The following is a 24,691-nucleotide window of genomic DNA, read 5'->3' as shown; positions in this document are numbered from 1 at the left end:
AACAGGTGCACTCTGGGGCTCCACAGCCCGTCGCCAGCAGTTCAAAGAAACTGCCTCCGAGATGTATGGTCGGCCAACAGCTGAGGAGGTGATGCAGTGGGTCATGCCTGGGAAAAGGAGAGCGTGCGAGGCCAGGAGGGACAGGATGGGGGGAGGGAAACCAGCCGTGCCAGGATGCATTCAGCCATGTGGGATCTCGGCGAATTAGTAGGCAGCTGATTGAAGAGGGAGAGTTGCCACCTCCGGGTCATGGCGCGGGTGCCCACAGAGAGAACTCTGAGTGCCGCCTCTGGCACCCGTGCCATAGGTTTGCCACCACTGTTCTAGGCTGTCTGTATCACCTGATGTCTGCTATGCCAAGACATAGTATAGCTGTGTATAAGAACATTCTTCTGCCCAGTTACATAAGATGAGACTCAAGAAATGCATAAAAGTACATTTAAGACACCGGCTACAGGATACTTAAGAAATGTCCAAAATATAAGGTCCAAAATATAAGAGTACACAATGGATGTGGAAAGAAAACAGAAAAGACTGGTCAGTAAAGAAATTTAATGAAGTGGTTTGGTTCTATGGACAGAATGAACTAGGACCGACTTTCAAAATTAATATATAAAGGAAAAGTGATAGGTCGAAGAAATTGGGGAAGATAGATATAGTATTCTGGTGAGATGCAGTTTTTCCTCAGAGGAAAAAAAAGGAAACTTATAAAGCAATAGAAGCAAGGATGGTTTACAAACATAGCATGATATTGAGAGATTTAATGAATCAGTGGTTATACATACATTTAGTTATAATTCCCTTTCTTTTCTTATCCCACACAATCAATTCCTTTGACTTACTAGCTCTTTTTTCCCTTCTGAGCTCTGTGTAATGTTGCTTATGCCAAAGAAAATAGAGTGATACCCAAAGTCTTAGTACAGTTGGAAATATGTTATGGAGTAAATTAAGATTTGCCAATTACTGGGAGAGACAGAAACATTTAAGGTGAAACCACTATGATAGGCTATCTCATGGCTTTACGGTTGTAAAATAATTATTGATTCTAACTCTAATCAAGTATAAAATAAAATATCACTACTTTTTTTTTAAAAAAAAATGGAAAATCCCAGATATGTATGGTTTCTGGCCAGAACATTATCAAGTTCTACGATACTATATTTTTAAAAATTTAAGTAAATATATACTTTTATTTCTAAAATAGATTATAAATCTAGATGTATTGTATCTATGAATATTAGATATAACATTTTATGCTAAATATATCAACTTCTAAATATTTTTTTCTGTGTAAGAGCACATGTTGTGTATTTACTAATTGTTATTACATTGAGTTAAACAGAAGTTACAGGGCTGAGGTAAAACCGCGGCAGCTTTTGACAGCTGTCAAAAGCTGCCGGACGAAACCGCGCAAGCGCCAACAATTGACAGTTCAACACGCGCTACAGATGACAGCTCCGAGCTGTCAAAACCGGACGGCCCCGATTGGCGGAGACTACGGCGCGGGAACAGACTCACCCCTAATTGGTCAAGACGCCGGCAGCTGTCAGTATAAATAGATGTCTTGTTCCCTTGTTCTTTGCCTGGTTCTAAATAAAAGAGTTAGATTGTTAACGTGCTGTCTCGCCTGCTTATTAACTAAAGCACTGGCGACGAAGGTGGGATGCCTGCTTGCCTAAGCTGAAGTCACTACCTAAGGGGAGAAGAGATTTTTCCCCTTAGCCGAGCTGGTCACTTGCTAAGTCACTGGGAAGCCGAACTTCCACTCAACGCAAGCAGAGGCACCCATAAGCACAGACAGCATGACGAACCACGGCCACATCCGAGAATTCGATACCCGCCACCCTGAAGGTTGGGAATCTCATCTGGGCCAGGTAGAAGGGTACCTGGTAGTCAAGAAGATCACGGATGACCGGGCCAAGGCAGCCGCCCTCCTCTGGCTCAGCGGCCCCGCCGTTTATGATGCCGCTGTGGGGATCTTCACCCCGGAGCCGGTCGCCACTATCTCCTATGCAGACCTCAGCGAGGGGCTGAGTAAATACTTCATGCCCCTCAAGTCAGAACTCTACTGGAGAGTGAACTTCGCTCGGAAACTCCAGCTTCCTGACGAGCCAGTGAATGACTTTATAACCCGGGTCAGGCACGCCGCACGTCGGTGCCGGTTCCCGGATTTAGAAGACCGAATCCGGGACCAGATTGTCATAGGGCTCAAGGACGAACGGCTGAGGAAGAAGCTGATCGCCAAGCCTGAAATGACAATGACCGATGTGGCCAGAGAAGTCATCGCATACGAAGACTGCCACGGAGACGACCGACGGGTACCTGACAGCGGACCAAGGGGGTCCGTGCACCAGGAAGACGGCAGGTTCAGCGGTTCCGAGGACGACGACGGCCCCACAGACATAGACGCGGTACAACGGTGTTTCGAGAAACTGAGGCTGCAACGCAACTACAGAGGGGGGCCTGCCAACAACCAGAGCGGCCCTAACTTCCCAACAAACAGGGCGAAGTGTGCCAGCTGCGGCGGAAGCCACCCTAGAGCAACGTGCCGGTTCCGCAGTGCCAAATGCCATGGGTACGGGAAGACAGGCCACCTCAAAGGCGTGTGCCGCAGCCGGAGCCGGGAAAACCTGCACGACCTGGAGGTGACATCCGAAGTTATGGCCCCACATACACTCAGAGCCAGGCACAGTCCCAGAACCCTAGTGCTTAATGTAAGGGGGAGGGCGGAGGAACATACGGTCCACAGCACTCTTAAGCCCAAAATCAAGGTGGACGTCCGGATTCAGGGAATTCCCTGTGAGATGGAAGTGGACTCTGGGTCCTCCGTCTCACTAATCTCATGGCAAACTTACAGGGACATTTGTAACCAAAGTAGGAAAAGGCCCGCCCTTAGACCCACCAAACTCCGCCTAGCTGACTTCCAGAAAACGCCCATTAAACTCCGGGGAAAAGCTTCCGTCCCCGTAGAGTTCAAGAAATTTAAAGGATCCCTCCCTATTCTTGTGACCCAAGAAAACAGAATCAGCCTGCTAGGATTAGACTGGTTTGAGGCACTAGGAATAGCGTTGACAGGTGTCAACGCCATTCAGCTGTCAAAATTGGAATCCGTCTGCCTTCAATTTGCGGACGTTTTTGACAGCTCACTAGGGAAATACACGGGACCGCCCGTATCACTTAAACTAAACCCAAATGTGATGCCTGTCAGAATCAAGGCCAGAAGGATTCCCTTCGCCTTGAGGGGAAAAATAGAAGCGGAGCTTGACAGATTAACAAACTTAGGGGTCCTCGAACCGGTAGAAGGGGCCGAGTGGGAGACACCCATAGTGACCCCAGTTAAGCCAAACGGCCAAATAAGATTATGTGCCGACTATAAGGCGACCCTCAACCTCGCATTAAATGCACATGCCTACCCGGTCCCGGCTGTCAAAGACATCCTCGCGGCCATTAAGTCAGGCGCCATATTTGCCAAGTTAGACTTGGCGCAGGTGTATTTACAGCTGCCTGTCACCCCTGACACCGCTTTGGCTCAAACAATAGTCACCCACAAGGGAGCATTCAAAATTAACCGCCTTCAATTTGGCATCTCTGCAGCCCCGGGAATCTTCCAGGAAATCATGGAGAAAACACTTAAAGGGATTCCCGGGGTCTGCCCATATTTTGACAACGTCCTAATTGCAGGGGAATCAGAAAAAGACCTAGCTGACAAACTAACTATGGTGCTCCTAAGGTTCAGGAAGGCTGGTCTCAAATTAAAAAGAGACAAATGCTCCATCGGGGTGCCCTCAACAGAGTTCTTAGGCTTTAAAATAGACGCTAAGGGAATTCACCCCACGGACACAAAAATTAAAGCTATTAAAACAGCACCAACCCCCAAAAACAAACAAGAACTTCAGGCTTTCTTAGGTTTAGTTAACTTTTATCACACCTTCCTACCGCATAAAGCCTCCATTGCAGAACCCTTACATAGATTATTAGACAAGGGCAAAACCTGGACGTGGACCCCTGAGCATGATAAAAGTTTTAACCTCCTAAAAAACTTACTCTCCAGCAGCACAACGGTAGCCCTGTTTAACGATCAGCTGCCCTTATGTCTAGCCTGCGATGCCTCCCCGTACGGCATCGGAGCGGTCCTAAGCCATTTAACTAAAGAAGGAATACAGACCCCTGTAGCGTTCTATTCTAGAACGCTGTCAAAACCTGAGCGTAATTACGCTCAAATCGATAAAGAGGCTTTAGCTATAGTGGCTAGCGTAAAAAAATTTCATGATTACCTGTATGGCTGACCATTTACTATTTTTACAGATCATAAGCCCCTGTTAGGACTTTTTACAGTAAACAGGCTAACACCACAAATATTATCTCCCCGCATCCTGAGATGGTCTACCTTTCTATCAGCCTATTCATACAAACTAGAATACAGGCCAGGGAAAACCATGGGCCATGCGGATGGCCTGAGCAGACTGCCCCAACCAATAGTTGACCCAGACCCAGCACCAGCTGGAAGAATACTGGCTATCTCAGAGCTGCCAGAATGCCCATTATCTGTCAAGGATATCTCCGCAGCTACCGCTGCAGACAAAATCCTAGGCAGAGTCCTAGGCTATGTCACGACGGGCTGGCAATATTCACCCCAGGACCCACAATTCCAACCTTACATCTTAAGACAAAAGGAATTATCCACCCATCAGGGATGTCTCTTATGGGGCAGCAGGGTAATCATCCCTGACAAACACAGACTCAAAGTGCTAGAGAGCCTCCACGAAGGGCACCCGGGCACCGTCAAAATGAAGGCTCTGGCCAGAAGCTATGTCTGGTGGCCTGGTTTAGACAAACACATTGAAGCACACGTAGCTGGCTGCTATTCCTGCCAGCTAGTTAGAGCCGCCCAGCCACAGGCTCCCATACATAGATGGGAAACTACAAAGACACCCTGGTCTCGCATTCACATAGATTATGCAGGTCCATTCCAGGGACAATCATTCCTAATTGTTGTAGACAGCTTTTCAAAATGGCTAGAGGTGGCGCCAGTAGCCAGCACAACTTCCTTAGCCACAATACAAGTTTTGAGGGGATTATTCGCCACACATGGGCTCCCTGATGTTATAGTTTCCGATAACGGCCCCCAATTTACCTCCTACGAATTCCAGAGTTTCACAACGGCGAACTCTATTAGGCACACCACCACGGCTCCCTTTCACCCATCGACGAACGGCTTGGCAGAGGTGATGGTAAAATCAACCAAGGAGGCACTGCGCAAGATCATCTCCGGCAACTGGCACCAAAGACTGGCACAATTTCTTTTGTCCCAACACACCACGCCTTGCACAACTACCGGGAAGTCCCCAGCAGAGCTTCGCTGGGGCAAAAGATTAACCACCAGACTAGACCGTCTCCACCCAGACAGATCCCCTCCAGACCCAGAACCACCCCTCCAACATAGAACTCTCAACACAGGGCAAGCTGTCTGGGCTAGAAACTACGGGGGAGGGAACAAATGGACACAAGGGGTAGTCATCGAACAAACAGGCCCCTTGTCATACATCATTGACATTGGACAAAATATACATATCCGCAGACACATAGACCAACTCCGCCAACGCAGTCCTCAAAACATAGGGGGAAGGGGTGACGACAAAATGCTGACAGAAGCACCGCCGCAAAGACTGGCACGACAAAGCTCCCCCGATCGGAACATACCATTTCAACACCCTGCACCAATCAACGCGGAACCAGCGGAGCCAAACCCCCTGCCCCCGGAGCCAACCCGAGAAGCCCCAGGGGAAACAGAACACCCAACCGAGACAACTCCCCGGCGCTCCGAGAGACTAAAGAAACCTCCCACCTACCTGAAAGACTACGAATGGGGAAACCCAAAAAAGAAACAGTTGGGGTAAAATCAACTCAATCAGAGGGAGGGGGAAGGGGTGTTGTGTATTTACTAATTGTTATTACATTGAGTTAAACAGAAGTTACAGGGCTGAGGTAAAACCGCGGCAGCTTTTGACAGCTGTCAAAAGCTGCCGGACGAAACCGCGCAAGCGCCAACAATTGACAGTTCAACACGCGCTACAGATGACAGCTCCGAGCTGTCAAAACCGGACGGCCCCGATTGGCGGAGACTACGGCGCGGGAACAGACTCACCCCTAATTGGTCAAGACGCCGGCAGCTGTCAGTATAAATAGATGTCTTGTTCCCTTGTTCTTTGCCTGGTTCTAAATAAAGAGTTAGATTGTTAACGTGCTGTCTCGCCTGCTTATTAACTAAAGCAGCACAGATATTAGGAAATGCAAGAATATTTAAGGTCTCTAATAGAAAAAAAGATATCATATAATTAATCTATTTGCAGATGATGTGCTTATATGTCTTAGGGATCAAAATAGAGATATATCTCAATGACAGTTTGAATTACATATATTTAATTCAGTGGCAGATTTAGAAGTTCAACTTTAGTAAATCATCTGCTATATTAATTAATATTGAGAAAATTTCACCAGAAAGAGCTTGAATAAGTGATGGGATTTTAAATCAATCCAGATAGATTTATATATCTAGGAGTGCTTATCACAAAGAACCAACACCAATTATTGCTATGATTTCTTTCCCTACAAAATGGAAAGAAAATTGAAGTCCCAGCAACATCTTTGGGTTCATTTCCTGGCATTTAAAATGACTTATTCCAAAAAGCTGTTCTTTTATTTAAAAAAAAAACCATTCTGTGTCTTTTACTTATCTTTGCATAGAGCAAAGAATTTTTACCTCATTTTTACCTCATTATAAAACATTTTGTTAAGCAGGGTGTATATTTATTTCATTTAATAAGAGAATATTATTGATGTTTTATGAAAATTCTGTGTTGAACACAAGGGTTATTGGTGCAGTTTTTGCTAATAGATTTCCCTTGTTTACATCAATTTCATTTTGGATGGAAATACTGAATATGTTTTAAACATTTTTACTTTTCCTAAAGATTATATGTGGAACGTGGAAATGGGTGGATGTTTTAATAAACATTCCATTTTTAATTATTTTAGCTTTTTTTCAGGTTACTTTTCAGTTTAATTTTTTAGCAAAGTATTATTATCAGATTGGGGTTGGGAAGAGGGGTGTACCCTTCAGCATAATCAGTTTTTCAAAGAAACAAAACTATGAGTTGTATAGAATGAATGAGCAAACATCTCATTCATGATAGCAGTAGTCCAGTATTTGAGAGCCTGACACAAAGAGGAGGGAGTCAATTTATTTTCCAAAGCACCAGAAGGCAGGACAAGAAACAATAGTTAGAAACTGACCAAGGAGAGAGGCAACCGGGAATTAAGGGAAAATTTCCTAACAGTGGAACAGTTTTTGCCTTCAGAAGTCGTGGGTGATTCATCACTAGAGGTTTTAAGAAGAGACTGGACAGTCACTCATCTGAAATGGCATAGGAATTCCTGTTTGAGCAGGGGGCTGGACTAGAAGACCTCCAAGGTCCCTTCCAGCTCTATTCTATTCTTTGTTTTTCACCCTTTTACTTTATGTCTTTGTTACCTCTGAATATTAAAGTACATAGTCTGAAACGTGACATCTCCAGACTGAGCAAAGATGAAATTTTCAGAGTAATTTTTTCCCTATTGGGGAAAGTTTGGGTTTTTTAAGGAGTTTAATCTTAAACTTCCCATGTGGTGAGAAAATGGCCTGTTGTTTTAGACTTTGGTGTTTTTTAAAAGAGCAGTATCTTTCTTCTTAAACTTACTCCAAACATTTAAAAAAAAAACTGGTATGAAAAATTCAGACTGCACATTCTGGGGTTATGAGGCCATAAAAAGGATGATGTGGAACTGCATGTGGCCCCTCAGATGTCACACATGCTCTTCACATTCTGTAGCATTTGCCTTGGACTTATCCCACTGATCAGACAGGAAACCTGGAATTAGAATGGCAATGGTATCTAGGACTCCATTGCCTGGTCACTTCAGTTCTCGTTAAGGTGTTATTCTTTTATGAAGGAGTCTTGGACCTATTGAGTTGATTCATGCAATGACTCATGAATAAAACAGCCCTTCAATTCCCTTTTAGAGAACTTCAAGTTAAGAATGTTGAAATTTTGGGCTTACTCTGAAACAATGAGCTTGAATGGGCCATAGATTGTTAATCCCAACTCTACATCCTCATGTTGTACAGCATAATTTGCTCCATATATAGGATGTAGCTGCAATAAGATAAATAGAACAAAACAAGACTGAGGAAGATTTGTTCACATCTCACACTTGGTTTGAGTCATAGTAAATGATTCTGCAGCTTCCCACCAACAAGCAAGATTGAACTAGACAAGAATACACAAACTTCTGAAATATTGTAGAAAAGCAAAGAAGCTATTTTGAAAGAATTCCAACCATTGCTGTGTATGAAATCTGATTTCTGTTTATACTTCAATCAATAGTCATATTTCTGCTCCTCTTTCTTTTGCCCAGACTGTATAAACAGCTACAGGAAAGTCCATTTGGGGTGCCTATGGGCTATTTCCACCAGTTTTATGTTGTGGTCACAGATTGATCAGCTGTCAGGCTGTTTTCTTTTCACCATGTAAGAACTAGGTCCCACTATAAACCCAGATGGAAGATAATTACTGCATTAGGCCAAGTTTGTGGCAATGTATGATGGCCATTGTTGTATCTTTGAGTTGCTATCCAGTAGAGTTGTTTGAATTGGTAAAGTATTTATTAATAATTACATTCTGGGAGTCAGATATTTGTTATGAACATTTTTCAGTACAATTCCAAAATATTTTCTATATCTACTTTGACCTTGATAACCCCATAAGAGCATTTCCTATGGATCTATTCAGATTTTTTCTGGTCTGGTTGCCTGATACTGGTTTCAATTAATTCAGCCTGAGGATGCACATAAGGTGTTAAAGTATTAATAGACTCTTCTATTAGAAGTATTATTATTCATCCATTTCAGCTAATTAAAAGATACGTAGCTTGGGGATGCACTAGATCCAGGCTTTTTTCATTAGAGAGCCAGTGACCTCAAAAGCAGTGATTTTCCCAGTTTGGACACAAAGATGTCAAAACAATGACAACAGGGTTTCATACTTTGCCAATTGTATTAATATGATATGTTACACACAGGACAGCTCTTGGAAAAAAATTGAAAGAAATGCCAACTTGGTTAACAATACACCAAACAGAAAATACCAAGCTTTAAAGGAATTTGAAGTATTATTATTATTATTATTATTATTATTATTATTATTATTATTATTATTATTATTATTATTATTATTATTATATTCAAAATGTTTGTACTTATATTGAATTCCTAAACAGTCTGGACCCGGCATATATTCCTGTTATTAAAAACGTCTTGCAATGTTTTGTGCATTTGTAATCATAATTAGAATGAAGTGATTTATAAAAAGTCTAATTGGGAAGTAAACAAGAAAGAGATCAGAAGTGACCCAGAACTTGGGGAATGGCCAAGGAAGAGCCATTTCTAAATTCTATGACACTGCAAAATTTGCTGCTATGGTATTACTTTTTGCTGTGAGGCAATAGGAGCTTCCTTCCTTCCTCCCTCCCTCCCTCCCTCCCTCCCTCATTGTGAACTAACATTCCCCTCCATGGGATGTTTCAGAATGATTCCCCCTCTAAAGTATGTAAAATATGTGGACTGACAAGAGGGGGGAATTAGGGTTAACAGATTTGACCTGCATTTAGGGACTGTTCGTGTTTCTAAGTAGTTGTTAAGAATTGACAAAGACTTGATGGCACTTAATAAAAAAACCCAATCAATTAAATAGTAGAAAAATGGTACAAAAATTCAAATTCTCTGCTGCCATCTAGTAGCCATTCAGATTTTCAAAGCCCAGATAGGTTAAATACTTAAATATTTAATGGTTGATAATATCTCGTATTAGACTATGCAACCAGCAACAAAATGTAGGATATTCTAATGTTTTGGCAGATAGCTTGTTTTTATTTTTCATTTCCGAAAGAGGATTTGAAGAAATGTCGGCTTGAAGAAATAATAGAATTTGGTTCCAGTTTTTTATGCCAGAACTCAGGGTGGTTTAATTCCATCTGGCAAAAGGTAGGCTCTTTTCAAGTCTTTGAGATAAAACATAATGAGATTTGTATTAAGTATGTTGCCCAGAAAAGAATTATTTTTAAGCACCAACGTCATAATTTAATCATGTCCAATATACTGTATATAATATATTAACTCAATCTGTCTTTCCATTGATTATTGGCTTGTTTTTACTAGAAAGGCCTTTGCACTTGCAATCAAAAGCACAAAATTGGTGAAAAGAGAGTCTTCATTTGTCCAGCCAGTCATTTCACTTAAAATCAAGAGATAGAGAAATAGAAATAGAGATGAGATAGAGAGACAGAAAGAAAGGGAGAAGAAAGAGAGAGAGAAAATATATATTTACTCAACTAATTCAAAAGCAGTGTGGTCCATAAGTGTGCAGCTTTAAGCAGATAAAACACAGAAAAGAGCTTCCAACCCAGTATTTATTTTCTCACCTACCATTATAGTGAGGGCCATCACTCATGTTCAGTCATGCCCTAGTCATGACCTGGTTGGACTACAGGCTATCCTCAACTTACAACTACAGTTGAACCCAACATTACCATTGTTAAGCAAGATAATTAAGTAAGTTGTGCCCCATTTTATTATTTTTTTTTGCTACAGTTGTTGGGCAAATCACTGTAGTTATTAAGTGAATCATGTGGTTGTTAAGCCTAGAGTCATTTGTTTTGTGTAACATGCAACAATATAAATTGGATAAATGAATCAATGAATGGATGGATGGATAAATGGATGGATAGGTGCATGGGTGAATGGATGGATGCATGGGCGGATGGATGGATGGATCAATGGATTGATAGGTAGGTGGGTGGGTGGGTGGGTGGATGGATGGAAAGAAGGAAGGATGGATGGATGAATCGATGGATAGATGGATGGATGGATCAATGGATAGATAGATAGATAGATAGATAGATAGATAGATAGATAGATAGATAGATAGATAGATAGATAGATAGATAGATAGATAGATAGATAGATAGATAGATAGATAGATAGATAGATAGATAGATAGATAGATAGATGCATGGGCAGATGGATGGGTGGGTGGGTGAATGATCTGATGGGTGGATGAGTGGATGGATGGATTTACTCAGTTAATACAAAATCAGTGTCCTCCATGTGTGTGCAACTTTAAGAGATAAATTACAGGAAATGAAGAGCTTCATATCCAGTGCTTACTTTCTAACTCACCATTGCCCAGATTAGAAGCAACCCACCTCTTGGAAAAAAATATGCAATTGTACAAGACTCCTGAATTGGCTCTGAATACAGCATTTGATGTTCTAAGAGCTGCAAAGCTTAATTTAACTTAATTTAAAGTCATCAATTCCTGTTTCTTCTCCCCTTAGTGCCACCAGTGATTCGTGTCTATCCTGAAAGTCAGGCACAAGAACCAGGAATATCAGCCAGCCTCAAATGCCATGCTGAAGGCATTCCAAATCCCAAAATGTCCTGGCTAAAGAATGGCATGGCTATCACGCCAAAATTATCCAAGCAGCTCCTTATTTTAGGTAAGGGTGAAAAGAATGTGAGTTTTATCTATCATTGGCAGAATCACATGGATTTTTTTTATTTCTTTACTAATATTTGATCTTATGTCATCTAGATATGACTTTGCCTTTGTGCTACTTGGATAACATATATTTGGGCCTATATCATTTGGGATGTTGATTTACTGCACCTCTTTTTTTAAATGACTCTACATATATTATGCAGTTCTCTTTTGCTAGAGAATTAAGACAGTATTCAATTCTTTTTATCCATTATCACTTGAGTGATTCTATTGCTGCTTATTACAAATTAGCAATTTTGATTAGTGTCAGTAGAACAGTAGATTGTCTCCACTGATGGATGCACCTAGCTGTTCTTTTCAGAAGTTAATAATTTTATTTGAATGGGAAACCATTAAGGAATACCTGGTTTGTAAGCAACGTCGGGAAATTGGAAAAAAAAATCTGCAAGAACATCATAGCAAACCACTTGCTTAATGGGACAATGAAAATTGCATGGATATGCTCAGGAGGCCAAGCCCAACTGAAAGAAGAGGTATTATACCTTCATAAGTAGTTGGAAAGCAGCAACCTAAAGAAAGAAATAACATAGTGTTAGGATATTACATCAAATATCAATTCCAATATGATTCTTGCTTTGGTTGATTGTGAGCAAGCATTCTTATCATATCAAATCTTATCAGATTTTTCTTACTATATTATTGGGTTTTTTAACTTACTGTACATCACCCCAAAACTTACAGGATTGAGATGATTTACAAATATTGTAATACAAAGAAAGCAAAGAATAAATGAGGTGAGGAGGATTTTCCATTGCCAGAGGTGCTATTACAGTGGAACATGGTACTTTCCCCTGGGCTACCAAAGAGTCCTAATATCATCCTCTAACAATTTTACTTTCCTGAATACTTTCAGCCAAAGTCCGCTTATTAAGCATTTGGGGAATTACCAGGGGGTTCAGTGATGTAGTATCTGCCACAGGCCTCTGTGGTCTGCATGTTACTTGAGGCCAAAAGATTGTCCGTAAAAGGGAAAAATAAAATATGAAGTATATTTCAATCAAGTTTCACAATTCCTCCATAACTACCCCTTTTATATATCACATACTCAGCATATCTGTAAAAATGCATTTTTTTTAAAAAAGTATTCATACTAGTTCAGAAATGTTAGCTGTATGGATATATTTTTCAATTGTCCTTTCCTTATTCTGACAAAACATGTCAGTGTGGATATCTGCAGAATATTCTAGAATCTTCCTTCTGTAGGCCATTTCACCGCAAAAAATATTGGACAACAGAATCATTCTGAGACTGTCCTATAATTCCTTTAATTTCAGCAGCGCTCTCCAGCAAATTAATTGCTCAGGAAAGCATCCTGACAATTGTTCAGGTTCTGAAGCCTCTTGTGCTTTCAACTTTTTATGCCTTTCTTTTTGTGATGCTGCAGCAAATGGAAGTGAACTTCATATCAGCAGTGTTCGATATGAAGATACAGGTGCCTATACTTGCATTGCTAAAAATGAAGTGGGGGTAGATGAGGACATTTCATCTCTCTTCATTGAAGATTCAGCAAGAAAAACCCGTAAGTTTAATTTATATATCTATTTTCTAATTATATGTCCTCTTTTAATGGACTTGTGTGATTGGAACCAAACTGGATTTTGCCTGCATAAAGGACCACATACTGAGGTCTAATTTCAGAATGACTGTCTAGTATCCATTGATCACTAGAAATAAGAATTATTTACTGAGTGAAACAAAACTTGATAGTTTCCTAGCTGTACATTTCTAACGTATAGAAATTTCTATAGTTTTCATTACTAAGGTAAAAATTCCAGGAGTCCTTGAACATAATGCTTTCAAATTCATTTCTGAAATCCTATATGATACATAAAGAATACAATCTTGGGAAATCCTTCCCAAGGACCAATTAAAAATGGATTGATCCAGCAGATTGTCTTTGGAGATCTTTCCAAGCTATTCTTTCTGAATTCCCCAACTAGCACTGGTTTTTGGCCAAATTGATTCAAAATTATGAAAATTGTAATTTCAAACTCTTTAGGTATTAGGCTAAAGAATGCTGCATTAAATTAAATTAAATCTAAATTAATTTAATTAATTAAGTCAAATAATAATAGTTAATAGCAGCAGGATTGCATTAGCCCATTGCCTCACTTCAAACTCATTAATTAAACTTGAAGAGTTGTCTCATTCAGGTTGGAACGACAATGAGATCTGGTAAATCCTCTAGTTCATAATTATGTATCCTAAATCATAAATTATCTGCAAAACTATGTGTATGAGATTCAGTATACCTGGTACAAAAGAATAGTTCCAACTACTTATTTTAAAGCCTTACTCAGGTTAGCATTCATTTTCTTTACGCAAAACTAACAGTGGCACTTGAAGCCGTCTGTTCTATTTTGATTGCTTTTGTTACCTTCATTATCATGCAGATTGCTAGGTGGCATTGTCTGTGACAAATTCCTTAAAGGCCAATTTAGACATAAGTTTTTAAAAGATCTCCCTGTAAGATATTTTGCAGATAAGTGTAAAAATGTATTGCATAAATTCTGGTGTGTATATCACAACAAAATCAACAGGAGACCATTGGAATTGAATACATCTGCCTAAATAATTTGCTTTCAGCGACAAAGTTGCCATCTTATGTTAAATAACAGAATAGCCCTAACATCCACAGTTGGAAGAGGCCAGGAATGCATTGGCTATAAGGTAGCTTCTACGAGGAAAACAGAGCTTTAATTATGCTTGTGGCAGGCAGGCCAACTTGTACCAAGCTAACCATGGCTATTCTTTTTTTTTGTACAAGTTTTATTTATTTTTTAATATTTACATTCACATATTTGTGAAGCAAATATTTGTGAATCAAAAGTAAACAATGGCAAATAACAAGTTATTTGTAAATAGTTCAGGTTACATCAACAAGAATTCCCTCTCCAATTCCCTTAGTTATAACATAGTCAAATTAATTAAATTAATACATTTCTAATTGTGACCTAGTCAATTAAAAGAATTTTCAATATATTTTCACTAATACATATCAATGTCCTGTTTTTAAGTTTTACCTAATTGCAATAAAATAATCTAGAGTAGCCTATGATATATTGAAGAAAACTTAGTTTTTGGGTAATCCACATTTCTCTTTTTCAATAAAGAGTAATTATCCTGTCTACAAAACTTACATTGTTCATTTCAAAACATTCTTATTTTTTACCAGTAAAGTCTATTTATCATCTTAACAATTCACCAATTATTAGAAAAATATCTTTTGTTATACCTTTCCAAATTCTATAATATACATCAATTCTAATAGCCAACTTTCCTTTAAAAGTTAAATATAAGATTAATTTCCATCAATATCATTACAACTAATATATGCTATATGTCATCTTAACAGTACATCAATTATTAAAATACTATCTTTTGTTATATCATTCCAGATTCTATAATATAGTTCAGAGTTATATTGTAAAAACTTAATTTTGTTTTCCCTTAAAGATCTAAAACCTAAATATAAAATCAAGTTATATTTATTAGAGATTCCCCTTAATCCATTAAAAGAAATAAATTTAAAAGAGACAAATTTATTTTTTTAAATCTAACTCTCGCCTTCTTTTTGTGCCAATCAAGCTTTCATATTGGTGCCTTTAAATTCTCAAATGCATCTCCCTTTCTTCCTACACCCCTTATTTGGATCCAGGGAGACCCTCCAAATATCATCTTTGCAAAGAAAGTGTCCCCTTTGTAGTCATTGAAGTGTTGTTTTAATAACTCGGTTTTTGATGTTCGATGTAATATAGTTGTCATTACTTCAGTCTGGTCTTTTTCTTCTTCCGATTCTATCTGGCTTAGGTAGAAAGTAGTAACTGGTGTTATGGTTATCATTTGATTAGCTGAATCCTCAACGCATTGTATTTGAAGGCCTTTAATATCTTTACTCTTAATGTTGCTTTCTTTGGGTGCTATTATTTTTTGAGTTGTAGGTTTTGTAATTGAAGTTGAAGTTTGGACTACAAGGTTGACTGTAAGTTGCAGTTGTTGTTCTTTGAAGTCTCCTATTTTAATGTTAAGAGGGACACGGTGGCTCAGTGGGTTAAGACGCTGAGCTTGTTGATCAGAAGGTTGGCAGTTTGGCGGGTCAAATCCCGAGTGCCGCGTAACAGAGTGAGCGCCTGTTAGTCATCCCAGCTTCTGCCAACCTAGCAGTTCAAAAACACATAAAATGCAAGTAGAAAAATAAGGACCACTATGGTGGGAAGGTAACAGCGTTCCGTGTGCCTTTGGTGTCTAGTCATGCCAGCCACATGACCACGGAGATGTCCTCGGACAAGCGCTGGCTCTTCGGCTTTGAAACGGAGATAAGCACCGGCCCCTAGAGTTGGAAACAACTAGCATGCATGTGCGGGGGAACCTTTACCTTTACCTTATTTTAATGTTAGTTTCCACTTCTTCTGTTTGTTCTTGGATTGTCAGTTCATCGTTTAAGGTCAAAGTTTGATTTGGTGGTTTTAAGTTGACAGATTTATCTTGCAGTTTGGCTTTAATTTGCTCAGTTATTGCCAAGATTGTGTCCAGTATCAGTTTGTAATCAAGTGGTGGGATATATTCATCCATTTTGTTGGTGTTTACAGCTAAGTCTTCTATGGAGGCTATTTTAATTAAAGTCAATAACTATCCACCTCCAATATTCTTAAGAGTTGTTTTTAGTGCTGGGTGTTCCCACTCTTATCTTGAAAATAATATCAAGGACAGCTCTATTATTCAGTCAGCTCTCACAATAGGAAAAAGGTTTACTTGCTATACCATGTTTCACCACAAGATGTCATCAATAGCATATAGAATAAGATGTAAAGTTTCCCCCCCCCAAATTAATATAAAGCTTTTGTACAATTAGTCCATTTCTTTATCTCCTTAATTCATAGCTTAAACAGAGAATAGGGTAGTAGTTCCCCACAAAAATAGAAGGTTTTTAATAAGTACAATTAAGATTGCTTGATTTCTTTGCTTAGTCACTTGATTTCTTTTAAGGCTTTAAGGCTTTAAAAATCTGTTTCCCAAGTATACAATCGTCGTTCTTTCAAAGGAGGGGTAGGAAATTTTTCAGAAAAGTCCCACAGGAAGATGGTTAGGGGAATAAGAAAGGTAAAGTCTCACCCAGGTCCTCCAGATTGCTTCTTAGTGCTAAGTAGTGCTTTGGGCTTTCGGCAGGGAGCGGCTTAATGATCGGCCATCTTAATGGCCTATCTCTTCTTCTTCGGGCCAAAGGAGCTGCTCCGGATTCAAGTGGAGGGCTGCCGCCCTTCCATGATCACAAGGAGGGCCTCTTCATGGTAGTCGCCCCTCCAGGGTGACTTTCAACCCTTTTCAGGGTCCTCCAAGGAAGGAAGATTGCAAGGCAGGGAGCAGACTCTTCCTGCATGTCCGCAAGCACTGCGCGCACAAACCGGAAGCCACCATGGCTATTCTTAAGGTTATTCTTAGTGGCCAGGCCAGTCTTCTACCACCTGGAGATTTCCTATCTGTATGGACTTCAATTCTCAGAATTCCTTAATTGCATAGTCATTATTAAATATTCTGGGAGTTGAAATTCACCCCTCTGAAGAGCCTCTGGGTTGGAAGACTGTATTAAATATTCCATATTTAAAAAAACTAGTATAGAGAGTTTAAATCATTGGACCATGTTGTGGCTTCCCTTCTTGACTGACTATCATCCAGTCTTTTTTGCAACATGGCAGTGACTTATATAACCAGAATCTCTGCTACCATTTTGTGACCATGCCGGCTTATTAATCCTGATGTATTTCATAGATTCTTTGCTCTAACTCCCTCCCCTTCTCCCCCCTCCCCTATAATAGAAGGCCCGGGTTGTAACCACTGTGGGAGAGTGGTTAAGTTTTTACATCTGCTGCCTCCCAGAGGTGAGAGCTCTGGGGGGTATTGCTCCCCCGGTTTGTATGTACCAGGTTGCCCCCTGGCTTTGACCGCCGTGAGAGGGCGGGATTCTATCTGTTCCGGGATTTCCCAGCTCTAGTGGCAGTGGAGCTGGGCTGGCTCTCTGGTCATTTGCCTTCGATTTATTTATTTTGAGATCCTCCCATGTTGATCTGGTCTGCCTTGCTGTTTTTTTGTCGGACTTGTTAAGATCATGCGTCTGACTTATTCTAGCACGACCTTATACGCTCTCAGGGGGGCCCCCCCATCCTGGGAGCGACCCACCTTACTTTTTACACCTCCTCTTGATGAAGGGCCCGAGTGTTGGGACCCTGAGAGATGGCTGGGCATGGGTAGGGGCCTCCGATATAAGCCAAATAGGAGGCCCCTGGTTAGTTTTTTGGTTAAATTTTTTAGGAGGTTAGGGAGGGGGGTGGGAACTTCTTTTGGTTGTTTGGATATGGGGGGCAGTCCAGCAACCATTGTTCAGGCCAGGGCCGGGATTGATCACGGAGGGGAGGAGCGGGGGTCGGTCGCCCCCGGGGCTCCAGGGCAAGTCGTGGGAATGTCTATTCTCACGACGTTAGGGAATGGCAGCAGGTGCAGGAACAGAGGGCCGTATCGATCTCAGGGAAGGCCTCTCCGCTACTTGCAAGCGGTGAGGCGTTCCGACCCTCTTGTTCTACCCCGAGGTCCCGGGAGTGAGGATGTGCAGCCTCCTGAGCTCCGGCTGGTGTACCTGAATGCCAGGTCTGTCGTTAATAAAGCTCCTCTCGTCCGTGACTTGGTCGAGGGTGAGCAGGCGGACCTGGCTTGCATCACGGAGACTTGGTTGGGCCCAGAGGGCGGTATTCCTCTGGCTGATCTTTGCCCACCAGGTTTCCGGGTGCTACACCGGCCTCGGGCTCAGGGTAGGGGTGGGGGAGTGGCTGTTGTTATGAGGGGGACCTTAGCTCCGCGGGAGGCCACCGTTCCGCAGATAGTTGGGTGTGAGTCTCTCTTCTTGAGATGCGGCCCTGGTGCGCAGTTGGGCTTGCTGCTGGTGTACCTTTCGCCTAGTCACGCAGCAGCAGCCCTGCCTGAGCTTCTCGATGTCCTCTCTGGGTTGGTGGTTGAGTTCCCGAAACTTATAGTTTTGGGGGACTTCAATCTACCATCTCTGGGAGGATCATCTGAGTTGGCTCGGGAGTTCATGGCTTCCATGACGGCCATGGACCTGATGCAAGTAATTTCAGGACCGACTCATGAGGGAGGCCACACCCTTGACCTAGTTTTCTTATCTGGTCGGTGGTTAGATGATCTTGGTGGGGGCTCCCCAATTATTATGCCCCTGTCATGGACCGATCATCATCTCCTGCGGCTGGTCTTCCGCTTTGCCACCCCCCGCCGTGGGTGTGTGGAACCAGTTAGATGGACGCTTAATGGATTCCGCGAGATTCCAGGCAGCGCTGAGGTCCCCACCTGCCTCCCCCACTCACAGCTCGGCAGATGTCTTAGTGGAAGCTTGGGAAAGGGCAGCCACTGAGGCTCTTGACCGAGTTGTACCCTTGCAGCCCCTGACCCGATGCAGATCCCGTCGAGCTCCATGGTTCTCCGCGGAGCTCCGGGAGATGAAGCACCGGAGACGGGGCCTAGAGAGCGGTTGGAGGTCCAGCCGATCCGAATCCGACCGATTGCGACTAAGAACCCATATTAGGTCTTATCTCACTGCGATAAGGGTGGCGAGGTCCAATCACTTCGCTACCCTTACCGCGTCCGCAGATAATCACCCGGCCGCTCTGTTTAGGGTGACTCGCTCCCTCCTTAATCAGGAGGTGAGGGAGGAACCCTTGCAGGGTCGTGCCGAGGAGTTTAACAATTATCTGTCGGACAAAATCACTCGGATTCGGACCGGTCTGGACTCTGACTAGGCAGAGTCTGGCGATCAGGACGCGGGTGGTCTTGTCGATATCACTTGGGAGGAGTTTGATTCTGTGACTCCGGAGGAAGTGGACAGGATTATGGGGAGACTGAGCTCCACCACATGTTTATTGGACCCGTGCCCTTCCTGGCTGGTTTATGCAGCCCGGGAGAGGACACGCAGCTGGTTCCAGGCAGTTATATCAGCTTCTTTGAGTGAGGGTAGCTTCCCTGCCGTCTTGAAAGAGGCGGTGGTGAGGCCCCTCCTCAAGAAGCCTGCCTTGGACCCAGCTGTATTGAACAACTTTCGTCCGGTCTCCAACCTTCGCTTTCTTGCGAAGGTTGTTGAGAGTGTGGTGGCGCATCAGCTCCCTTTGGTCCTGGATGAAGCGGATTATCTAGACCCGTACCAATCGGGTTTCAGGCCCGGGCACAGCACGGAGACGGCATTGGTCGCGCTGGTGAATGATCTCTGGAGGGCTCGGGACAGGGGTCATTCCTCTGTTCTAGTCCTATTAGACCTCTCAGCGGCTTTCGATACCATCGACCATGGTATCCTCTCAGGGGATTGGGAGTGGGAGGCACTGTTTTACAGTGGTTCTCCTCCTATCTCCAGGGACGCTCGCAGTCGGTGTTGACAGGAGGGCAGAGGTCGACCGCGAGGTCTCTCGTTTGTGGAGTTCCTCAGGGGTCGGTCCTCTCGCCTCTCCTGTTCAACATCTATATGAAACCGCTGGGTGAGATCATTCGTGGCTTTGGAGTTGGGTATCATCAGTACGCTGATGATACCCAGCTTTTTCTTTCTACCCCAAACCACCCCAGTGATGCCCTCAACGTGATGTCCCGTTGCCTGGAGGCGGTTCAGGTCTGGATGGGGAGGAACAGTCTTCAACTCAACCCCGACAAGACCGAGTGGCTTTGCATACCTTCATCCCGGGTCTATCTGGATATTCCATCTCTTTCTATGGGGGGTGAATTATTACCCCCCGTAGATAGGGCTCGCAACTTGGGAGTCCTCCTAGATTCGCGGCTTACCTTGGAAGATCACATGGTGGCTGTGACTAGGGGGGCTTTCGCCCAGGTTCGCCTGGTGCACCAGTTGCGGCCCTATCTAAGCCGGGATGATTTATGCACGGTCACTCACGCGCTCGTGACCTCTCGTCTAGACTACTGCAATGCTCTCTACATGGGGCTTCCCTTGAGGACCACCCGGAGGCTCCAACTGGTACAGAATGCAGCCGCGAGAGTTGTGTTGGGAGTCTCCCGATACTCCCATGTGACACCTCTGCTCCGTGAGCTGCATTGGTTGCCAGTTGTCTTCCGGGTGAGATTCAAGGTGCTAGTAATGGTGTTCAAAGCCCTCCATGGCATGGGGCCGGAGTACCTCAGGGAACATCTGCTGCCGGCATCAAGCTCCCTGCGCCCTGTGCGTTCCCACAGAGAGGGCCTCCTCAGGGTGCCACCGGTCAGAGAATGCCGACTGGTGGCCCCCAGGGGGAGATCCTTCTCTGTGGGCGCCCCGGAGCTATGGAACCAGTTACCGGTTGAGCTCCGGACGGCGCCCGATCTGCGCTCCTTTCACTGCGATCTGAAAACATACTTGTTCGAGCAAGCCGGCCTGGCCTGAGGGGGGATTGGTGGGGGTTTTTATCATTTTTATTGGGGTTTTTACTGTGTATCAATTGTATTTTAATCGGGCATGCATTTAATTATTTTTTAGTTTTTGTAAATTTCTGTGTTTTATTCTTGCCCTGTACACCGCCCTGAGTCCTCCGGGAGAAGGGCGGTATAGAAATATTAATAAATTAAATTAAATTAAATTAAATTAAATATATTATCAACATTATTAGCACAATAATATTTATTTCTGACCTATATGGAGTTATATATAACCTAGATGTGAATGTGGTTGGTGCACCTGCTCTATGTGATTTCAGTGAGTTGTCCCAAGGATTACAACCTTTATGCAGGCAAAAATCTAAGGTACTTTGGTGAATGTGAATTTCCTATGTACAAATACTTTCACCGGGAGGGGGAAGGGAGTCTGGAATTCTCACACAGAAACCTCAAAATTGGTGAGGTTCCCTCCAATAACCTCATTTCTCTGCAAAAATGTAATCACTTATTTCAGAAATTGCTGTTGTGTAAGAAAAAAAACAAGAGTATTAACATCATTTAACTGCTACAATGAAATGTTGACATTGTTTTTTGTTTCCATTTTCTGGCTCTCCCATTTCTCTGATGCTGCAGTTGCAAACATACTGTGGCGAGAGGAAGGTACTGCAGTAACATTGTCTTGTTGTAGTGATAATGTGCTTGTCTGCTTTAATAAATCCATAAGAAACCATTCTCCACTGATTTTCCACTAATGTTAGCAATGTTGGCCAGTCTCAGTTTAAGGCATAGGCAAACCAATTGCATAATTGGGACAATATGAATACAGTAATATACATTTTCAAAAGGGTGCCAGTCCTCTCTCACCTGGACATTTTCTTCCTGTATGGACTTCAACCCTCAGACTTCCTCAACTGTGTAGTCATTATCAAATATTCTGGGAGTTGAAATTCACCCCTCTGAAGAACATCTAGGTTGTATTAGATCTTCCACATGTTAAAAATCATTATAGAGTTTAAACATATTATCATCATAATATTTCTTTTTGATATATATATATATATATATATATATATATATATATATATATATATATATATATATATATATATATATATATATATATATATATATATATATATATATATATATATATATATATATATATATATATATATATATATATATATATATATATATATATATATATATATATATACCAGTCCCTGTCATTCTTACTTCATAATTGTGTTTGTACAGATTATTTAATTAAGCCACATTCTTATTATTTAATTAAGCCACATTCTTCAGTGCCATATTTCCTCAATATCCTGTACATATTGGGGGGTGGGGGAATGGTCACACTCATTTCTTTAAGCAAAACAGAACGTTGCTTACTATCCATGTCTGTTTATTTGGCATTTACACATTCAGTTCTTATACAAACTTTAAAGAATCAAACATTTTCAAGATTCGAATACTCCTTATGAAATCTCACAATAGGATTGGAAGGCATCTATCCCTGGCCTTATTCCACACCATTATACTTAAAAAGTATACGGGGTTGCAAAATAAAATGGTCACAATGAAATGTTCCCTAGGATAGGACAGCACAGCACAGCACAGCACAGTACAGCATAGCATAGGACAGCACAGCACAGCACAGCACAGCACAGCACAGCACAGCACAGCACAGCACAGCACAGCACAGCATAGCATAGCATAGCATAGCATAGCATAGCATAGCATAGCATAGCATAGCATAGTTTAGCATAGCATAGCATAGCATAGCATAGCATGGCATAGCATAGCGCATAGCTTAGGACAGGATAGCATAGCGTAGTGCATAGCATAGGACAAGACAAGACAGGATAGAATAGGGTCATAGATGCTGACATTTCAGATATAAAGATATATAAAAATACAAGATACATTTTTATCCACGTATCAAAGTATAATTTTATTGAGTATAAATGTTCTTATATATTTGCACATGCAAAAAATTCAGTGTGAGAATTGTTGTTTAACTTTTTGAACTTAACAAATGCTGATTATGACCAAATGTGTTCATAGCTAACTTTCTAGACCTTTGGCAGACCTATAAACAGCTTGACATCCTGCTGAATTACTGAAATAATCCATATTGAGGGCACCCTGTGACAGAAGGCTGTATCTTTAGCCCTTAGCATCATAAGGCTTCTTAGCTTGTTTAGTCCTCTTATTAAAGACATAAGTAACAGTGATATAACAGTGAAGTGCATTTTGCAATAAAGAAAACGCAGATGTTGCAATTTCAGGATCTCCTACAGTTTTCAGCTTGGTTTTTGAGCTCAAGAAGCAGCAGATCAGACTTACAGAAATCCCTTTCTTCCTTCAATTCTTTAATGTCCTCATTCATCTCTCATGATAGGAAAGTAGAAATAGTCACATATGATTAAGTAGAGAAATAGCAGACAAGTAGACATATAAAATGTCTATTATAAAATGCTGAGAAAATCAGAAAGGCAATTTTAGGATTTATTTCAAATAAATATAACATCATAGATGATGGCAGTGAATGTTTCACTGCCTTCTGAGTTGCTATGTCAGTTATTCCTGAATTTTTAAATTTGCTGTACTGGATATTTCAAAAACAGGACATGATAATCAGACTGCAAATAATGAAAAGACAGCCAGATACAGGTACCATGATAAGAGAAAATTATATTTTGCTCATCTGCAAAAGGATTGTGAGAACCATTCTTTGTTTATAATGCTTTGCTGTATTGCAGGTTAATATCCATGAGAGAAAACTTATTTAGTCATGGGGTTACATTATCTTTCTTTGAAATCAATTCAATAGGCTACTTCAAATGGAAAAAAGAAAATAAAAGAAGCAGGGATGTTCCTTGGAAGAGAATGCTATGTGAAATGAAGAGTTCTAAAAGCCCATTTGGAGCTAAACTCTGTTCAAAATACAAAATAATTGAAACAGAATATTGGACTTTATAAAAGGAGGCATAATTTTTAGCAACCATTGAAATACTGGTTCTCATGGCGTTCAGAGCACAATATACAATATTCTAATAGAAAGTGTATTATGAATGTGTGCTTTCATCACTAATACATAAACAACATTAAATACATTCTTGATATTACCATTAGCAATATGGTAATTATAATGTATAAAATCTAGAATGTGGGTCACGTGTTTTTATCAAAACAAATCATGCAGAATAGGAAGTCAGTGTGCATGGACTAAATTCATAATTCACAATTACATATAAATTACTGCATGATTGTTACAATTTGATTAAAAACTTCCCAATTTTACCCATCTGCAGAAATGTGCACTCATTTCATCAGAGGTCAAACTCCACCTTCCAACATGCATATTTAAATCCCTGTTGAATGGGAACTGAAAAGGTTCTCAGTAATAAACTGTTATCTAAGAAACTTTGAGCCAAAGAGTCTTTTAACTGATCCGCAGCAATTCAAGCTGCCAGGTGGTAGCTATGCTTCCAGAAATGCATGGTTCCTCAATCCAGCATCACATTTAAACATCATTCTTCTAGATCCATTTTGATGCCTTAACTGGGGTATTTCTGTGATATAACTAGGAGGCTAAACATCATATGCTGAAACATAAGATTGAA

General features: G+C 41.4%; 1 protein-coding gene across 1 annotated transcript in view; it reads left to right on the top strand.

Moving 5' to 3' along the window:
- Positions 1–24,691, top strand: part of FSTL4 (follistatin like 4) — a gene marked incomplete at both ends in the record, with an annotated part of 488,976 nt that overhangs the window by 453,190 nt on the left and 11,095 nt on the right. The window contains 3 exons of the mRNA XM_081318026.1: positions 11,431–11,592; positions 13,039–13,173; positions 21,693–21,719. Of these exons, the coding sequence (XP_081174152.1) occupies positions 11,431–11,592; positions 13,039–13,173; positions 21,693–21,719 (324 nt within the window). The remainder of the gene's footprint in view (positions 1–11,430; positions 11,593–13,038; positions 13,174–21,692; positions 21,720–24,691) is intronic.

This window comes from Vipera berus (genome assembly GCF_964194415.1).
Source record: "Vipera berus genome assembly, chromosome: 2".
In the NCBI taxonomy this organism is placed as follows: domain Eukaryota; kingdom Metazoa; phylum Chordata; class Lepidosauria; order Squamata; family Viperidae; genus Vipera; species Vipera berus.
The sequence above is the reverse complement of the archived record's forward strand: the minus strand, read 5'-3'. Positions and strand labels throughout refer to the sequence as shown.